Consider the following 6,891-nt stretch of genomic DNA (forward strand, 5'->3'; position numbering starts at 1 on the left):
TGTGTGTGTGTGTGTCCTCTCACCTCCCAGAGACTACCAGTGTCCCATCGTCCAGTAAATATTCTATTACATTCTGAGGCAGTGGGAGAATCAGACTGGAATAAAGCACAACAACATATAAATACATGCAAATATGAGAATACACCCCAGGCAACAAACAAACAGAGGCTGAAGCTCTGAAAACGGATATTTAAACTATTATTCAGAGACGGCAGCTTTGTGTCTGCTAGCTAACGTTAGCTGGAGGCTACATGAACTGTTTTACAGCAACAACAAAGAGAGTAGTTCCTGTACTTCGTGTACAAACAGCAGCTGTCTACCTTTTAATCGTATGTTTCTTGAATATCGGATACCAAACCGAAAACTGACAGTTGACAACTTGCTCCTTCTTCATGCTGCAATATCCTGTAGCGGGAAAGTGTCCATCAGTAAATATCGTCCGACCGCCGGATATTTTGGAAAAGTTCGGGGCTTTCTCATTCAACGCCTTGATATTTAGAGGAAATGTTGTTGTCTTTGTACTGTTATTAATTCGTTTTAATTTATTTTAACCCCACTGGTGAGCAGTCAATGCTTTATTTCTAGAATAATGAAATAAATTAATGTTTTCAGGAGGGGAGGTCTTTATGAGGTGCACGTGTGGGCGTGGTCGGATTTAACATAGATCGTTTATTGAGAGAGCAACCACTCAGTACCTTAAAATCTACATTCTCACAAATTACAAACAAATGTGACATAATTAATCTAACCTAATTAATAAGCATAATCAATAATACAGCGTGGCTCCTGTCGTATTGTTGGATACTGGTCAACTATTTATTTTACATTGATAATGTAAAACATGTACATTGTTACAAAATGTCGCATTATAAAGAAAAAGTTGCTTATGATTTCATGTAATTGAATTTATATTCTAAACATTTGGTAGAATTTACTCCGAAAACACACATTATAAAGCACAATATTCAACTTACTGAAGAATAAAACTAGAGTCCGGAAACTTTTGCGGTACCCGGAAGTAGTGACAGAGTGACTCCTCTCCACTTCTCTACCATCTCTACCATTACTTACACACCGCTGGGGTTTCACGTGAGTTTAATTCTTTCCATTTGAAATGATTGTTTAAAGTTTAAAGTTTAAAATACCCCAGCTCCTAACTCTTGGAGCATTGTTGGGTGTAAAGCAGCCGGCTGCCGTCCAACAAACCCGAAGAGAAAGGCTGAATGTGGGCAGTGTAACGGGGGAGTGGATGTTGGTTAGCGTTTCCTCCTGTAGCAGCTAATTGAGCAACTCATGATCCGAGCCGTACCGTCAGCGTTGAAATGGAGTTTCTCTTTGTTTTCTTTTAATTCCTAGTTGTGAACTGTGTTAATTTTTCATTTAAAACTTTCTTTTACTTTTTACTTTTCCTCCATTTCTAGTCGTCCAGATACTGAAAATGAGCAACTCCGAGGAACCCAAAGTGAATAACTGTACTGCTCCACACATAGTGAAAGAGGAGGTACGTCTCTTTTTGTGGTGCTTTTAGGAGGGATTTCTCTGGCACAAACTCTGTGACAGCTGCCATAAAATGCTCCACATGACCTCTGACTTGAAGCAGTAATGTACTCTGGCAGTTTTAGTAGCGACACCTGCAAAATGTTGTCCAATTTAACACAACAGAACATCAATACATCTTTTTATCGTGTAAGCTTTAAAATGTGCGTTTTACTGTAGGGCCTTTGTATTGGATGCATTACAGCTCTACCTGATGACTCAGCTTATATAAATAAGTTCATTTTAGCATTAGTTTATAGTTACTTATGATAAAACTGGTGCATTGTTTATGCACAATAATGCAAAATCAGGTACTGCTGAATTTCACTTACTTAATAATCACTACAGATACTAAGTATACATCTTTATACATCATCTTTATAATAAAAGCTTTTACAGAATACATCAACAAATATTTGCTCATTTGCATGAGAACAAAAATGACCATAAATGTAAAAAGAAAAATGGATTTCCTGAGCTGTTTAGCCGTAAAGAATTGTGATTACAGAGTGCATTTGGTCCCATTCACACCATCTTAGCTTGGCGCGGTCACTCTCTGTGTTGCAGCTCATTGCAGCAGGAAAATGGGTGAAGCTGGAGAAGACGACGTACGTGGACCCCGCGGGAAACACCAGGTACTGTTCAGTCTGCGACTGACATGACTTCACGATCGCACAGGTTTCCTGCGCAACCGTTTCACTCCCTGTTTTCATCCACCAGGACCTGGGAGACCACGAAGAGGACAACGAGACGAGCCAACACAGAAGCGGATGGTGAGCGCCTCTAGGTTTCTTCCTGTTTTTCCTGTTAGCTGGAGGTCAGGTGAGCTTGCACTGACAGTTTTCAGGGTCAGATTTCGAGGCGCACAAGCTGTAACTCACATTTCCTGCAGGTGTCGGAATTATCGCCCTGCTGAAACGGACGCTCCACAAAGACTGCGTAGTGATGGTGAAGCAGTTTCGTCCTCCCATGGGATGCTGCACTCTGGAGTTTCCTGCAGGTCAGAAACACACTCTGCATACATTGTTTTTGTCCTGCTGAATTTCACCAAAACAGACTTCTCACGTCTCAAAAACATTCGACATCTTTTCATTCTTCTTCCCACACAATGGCGCTGTTGGGCCTTTTGTTAACGAATGGTGCCGTGTGTGTGTGTTTGCTGACGCTCAGAATATTGTTTCTGCTCTGCTTAGGGTTGATTGACGAGGGGGAAAGTGCGGAGGTTGCTGCGCTGAGGGAGCTGAAAGAAGAAACGGGCTACAAAGGGGAAGTAGTCGGAGTCACTCCAGGTAGACGTACTGTACATTTGACCCCATTAGCCGCAGAAGTCCCGCTCTCGTTTTTATGTCATGTACACAGAATGTAAGTAGTAACTTTATTGTTTTGATCGCAGTGACCTGTCTGGACCCGGGTCTGTCTAACTGCACCACCCAGATCATCCTGGTCAACATCAACGGAGATGACATGGAGAATATCAACCCAACGCAACAGCTCGGTGAGCAGAATTAGTAATCCATTTATTTGCTCACTCGGTCAGTTCTTCAGTCTCTGGCTCATCTGTTCTTTCAATCAATCAGAGTAGTGTTCTCAGAGTTTCATCAGCTCAGTGTCACAACATTCAGCAGTTCCTCTCTTACTGTACAAACAGCCTTATCAGCATGTAAACAGATACACAGAAGTCATTTGTAACTGTGTGTTAACCAGCTTAATAATTAATATTATTATTATCCAGGGACTGACCGCCTCTCCTCGTGCTTGGCTTTGCTTCAGCAAGACTTGTTTTTCTGGCGTCTGACTTCATATCAGACCCCTTCTTCATTATTTCTGTCACAGTGAAGCTCTGCAAAGACACAGTGTTGACAGCTGTTGCCATACATTATTTGGAGTCCCCTAATACAGCTACTGGCACTGCTGCATTTGTACCGCTTTCATGTGCTGATCTCTCACAGCAGGACCTGAAGGGTAACATGTTTGTGAGTGAAACGTACCCACAAACACTTCGCCTCAAGCTAAGAGCTGCCTAAAAGACTTTCTAAGAGTTACAAACCGGCAACTCTTTATGAACAGGTGGCATTCAGCAAGTTGAAACAAGCGATCTTCTAAACATTACCGTAAGGCTTGTACTGTATGTTTGTCTGTAACATAAAAACCGTCTTGAATAATCTTGTTCTCTCTTGTTCTTCATCTGCAGGTGATGGAGGTGAGTTATGTTGCTTATTAGATCAGAAATAATCATTTTCTCTGGTGAAACAAATCCTCACACAAACCTTCATCCTCTCCCTCCAGAATTCGTCGAAGTCATTCTTTTGCCTCTCGATGAATTCCAGACTAAAATAGACGGTGAGACCTGAGCTTTCTCTCAGAGCGGCGTTCCTGTGTGAGCAGTACGAGCATTCAGACCGCCACAGACTAACTCTTGGCGTGTTTTATCCCGCAGATCTGCTGAAGAAAGAAAAAATCGTGGTGGACGCCAAAGTGTACATCTTTGCCATGGGGATGGTGCAGGCCTTCTTTAAGCCGAGGGAGCTCCCCGTCCTGAAGCAGTGAAGCGACATGTTCAGGATGAGAGGAAGAAATAGTCTTTGCTGTTACATAGGGCTCCTACACAGGACGGGAACATTTGGAAATGTGCTGGAAAGGAAATTGAAGAATTCCAAATTATATGAAGAAATTGTATGAGAGGTGGTGCGTCGGGGTTTTAGACCCCATGTAACTTTTTAAAATTTGTTTCTGAGAAGTGCACAGACCATCCGTAGAGCGATTATAGCAATTCAATCTTGAAATTAAATGATGAAATGAAAACGCCTTAGATTTAGAAAGTGAACCTATGAAGGAGCCCTGTTCACACTACATGTCCCGGACCACTTTTTGTTCTCCGCACGGCGAGGCCTGGAGCGTACATCTGGTGGCCAACTGTCAATTGTTTGCACACTTAACACAGAATATGTTTCAGGCTTTAGTCTTGTACGCCTTACGTGACAAATAGTCATTTCCAGGTTTTTATGAGATTACAAGTAGTTTGAATTTGTTGTCATTTTTATGTAGTGATTGTAAGACATTCCTTCACACGTGCTAACATACTGTTTTGCGGACTTAATGGGAGAAAAAAGAAAATCCACCTCAAAACACTTTGGTGACTGTCATTTTGCACTAACATTTAACATTGTGCAGAGAGCAATGGACAGCGCCACCATACAAGCTCACATCCTTCTATCATGGGTTTTTATCTAAAGACATCCGATAACTAACTTTAGAAGACCCATTAGTCACCAACTAACTCATGCATTGTGATAATAGCTACAGACCATGTTTGGTTGGTATATTAAACACAGTGTAAACAATATGAGGGGGATTTCTCTCATATAACTCCACTGTAATGTACAACAGAGGTACTGCACTGATAAAGAAAGTAAGCGATTAATAGTGAACGATTCCTGCTGTGCCTCTAACCTCATTATGGTGCAATTAACTGGATATGTCCTTACCCTAGCAGCTAGAAATTACTGACCAATTAATAAATGTGGTACTACCTTTACTCTTACCTGAATCTGTGTTTCTGTCTCCAACCCAGTGTAAGTTTATTGACTTGCTATGTTAGAAGTATGTGATCTAATGGTGAAAAGATATATGTGTATATATATAATTATGTAGAAGTAACAAATAAGAATTGCATGCATTTAGAACAAAACAACACATTTTTAGACATTTTTTAATATTTACGCTTTCCTTTTAAACAGCATTACAGCAATATGTAGGATTTAAATCTGCGATAACTATGTTTGGCCACTTGGGGGCAGTAAAGCTAGTTGTAAACACAACATTGATTGAACATTAGTACATAAACAAGAACAGTCCTCTAAATCTACTTTGACACAGTTCCAATAGAAATAAACATACAGCTATTAACAGGAGCTGCAAAACTGAGCAAATATAGCTGAACATAAACAACAATATAACACATTTAAATAGTGCAAAGGAAGTATTAAATGTAAATACAAGAAGTGGGTTGTTCTGTACAGTGTATGCATGTTTAGATACAGTATATACAGTGTGCAGGGTTTTATATTGACAATGTGAAGAAGAGGACTTTATTAAGCCCCAATGGGGAAATTCACACATCCTGAAATACAACCGCACACACACACACACACACACACACACAGAGGGCTTGTAAACATGCAAATATGATGTGATGGGCACTCCCAGGAGCAGTTAGGGGTTCAGTGTCTTGCTCAAGGGTACCTCAGCAGTTCTCCAGCTGCCAGTGCACAGTTACCCTCTGGTTTCCAAGCCAAGTGAAAATATGTAGTAAACATATCATCTATAATTGATTGCTTAGTCTTACAGGATTAATAATACTATACGACTAGTGTAACTGTTCATCAGAGTGATGGCGTGCATAAAGAAACTGTTCTGGTGTACAGTGCTCTGTAGATGTTGGACCAGGTTGTGTCCCGGGTGTGCTGGATCTGCAGCGATGAGTCCTACCCATTTCCTGAATTCTCTCCTTGTAGCTTCTGTTTGCTACTCTGATCTCCTTCACCATTGTGTTTCTGGCTTGGTTGTATGGATTCTAATACATAGTTTTAATAAAATCTATGTATGTATGTATAGTGGTTTACAATAAAAATGTGGTTATGATTTTAAAAAATCATATCAAAGTGAAAGATCAACATACATTTAGTGTGTGTTCTTATGCAGGACATATTTCCTTTATTTATTATAAAGGAAATTATTATTTATTTTCAATGGAATTACAGGTTTTGTAATTTGGTCATGACTGTTATTACATTTAGAAAACATAATTAATTCAACTGTCTAATAAGAGCATTTGATACTGCAGCTCCTCTCCAGTCCAGTTGGTGGCGATAGTGACGCTGGTTTGCCAACAACCAATTAGATAAGAAAGAAGAAGAAGAGCCGACCAATCAGGTGGCTTCTTCACCAACACAAACTTTAGAAACTTGAATCACAGCTAGCGTGTTAGCAGCTTGGAGTCGGTGTGTTGTCATTAACGGGGACGGCACATTGGATTTTTATTTTTTTCTGGCACGTTGGGGTTTGCAAACTAAAGAGAAAAGTAATGTGCGCAAGTATAAGCTGGCTAGTTTAACTACGATACGACACGGCTCGAGTCCGTATTGTTGTATCAACGTTAGCCTCGACGACGGCTCTTCTGCGCAGTAACTTTGCTTCAGCGAAACAACGTCTGAATTCTTGACGTGACGTTGCGTAGCTTTGTCACTAATAGACGTATGTACTGGACGCGACGATGGAAGTGGCTGCCAACGGTAAACTAACCGCCAACAGGGACCAGTGACCGTTAGTTAAAGATACACTGTGTGTGTGTGTGTG

The 6,891-nt window shown here is 40.7% G+C and overlaps 2 protein-coding genes and 1 long non-coding RNA gene across 4 annotated transcripts in view; 2 read left to right on the forward strand and 1 right to left on the reverse strand.

Moving 5' to 3' along the window:
- LOC118340442 overlaps positions 1-553 on the reverse strand; it is a 939-nt gene extending 386 nt beyond the window's left edge. Inside the window, exons 1-2 of the long non-coding RNA XR_004797375.1 lie at positions 321-553; positions 24-95 (exon numbers count right to left, since the gene is read on the reverse strand). This is a non-coding gene — a long non-coding RNA (uncharacterized LOC118340442). The remainder of the gene's footprint in view (positions 1-23; positions 96-320) is intronic.
- A 461-nt stretch (positions 554-1,014) lies between these two features.
- On the forward strand, positions 1,015-5,077 carry nudt5 (nudix (nucleoside diphosphate linked moiety X)-type motif 5). 2 transcript variants are annotated; one of them, XM_035679418.1, is made up of 10 exons: positions 1,015-1,089; positions 1,422-1,501; positions 2,104-2,171; positions 2,257-2,309; positions 2,429-2,536; positions 2,730-2,825; positions 2,930-3,031; positions 3,728-3,736; positions 3,823-3,876; positions 3,974-5,077. In XM_035679418.1, exons 2-10 carry the CDS (start codon positions 1,439-1,441, stop codon positions 4,081-4,083), a joined length of 663 nt encoding a protein of 220 aa, XP_035535311.1. In that variant the 5' UTR covers positions 1,015-1,089; positions 1,422-1,438; the 3' UTR covers positions 4,084-5,077. The 2 variants fall into 2 exon arrangements, with proteins under 2 accessions (XP_035535311.1, XP_035535319.1); XM_035679426.1 differs by lacking the exon at positions 1,015-1,089 and adding an exon at positions 1,237-1,255.
- A 1,416-nt stretch (positions 5,078-6,493) lies between these two features.
- fbxo18 (F-box DNA helicase 1) overlaps positions 6,494-6,891 on the forward strand; it is an 11,715-nt gene continuing 11,317 nt past the window's right edge. The window contains exon 1 of the mRNA XM_035675677.1: positions 6,494-6,827. Coding sequence (XP_035531570.1) covers positions 6,809-6,827 — 19 coding nt within the window. The 5' untranslated portion in view covers positions 6,494-6,808. The remainder of the gene's footprint in view (positions 6,828-6,891) is intronic.

Source organism: Morone saxatilis, unplaced genomic scaffold (assembly GCF_004916995.1).
Source record: "Morone saxatilis isolate NCDOM2014 unplaced genomic scaffold, NCSU_SB_2.0 Contig10, whole genome shotgun sequence".
NCBI classification, from domain to species: Eukaryota; Metazoa; Chordata; class Actinopteri; family Moronidae; genus Morone; species Morone saxatilis.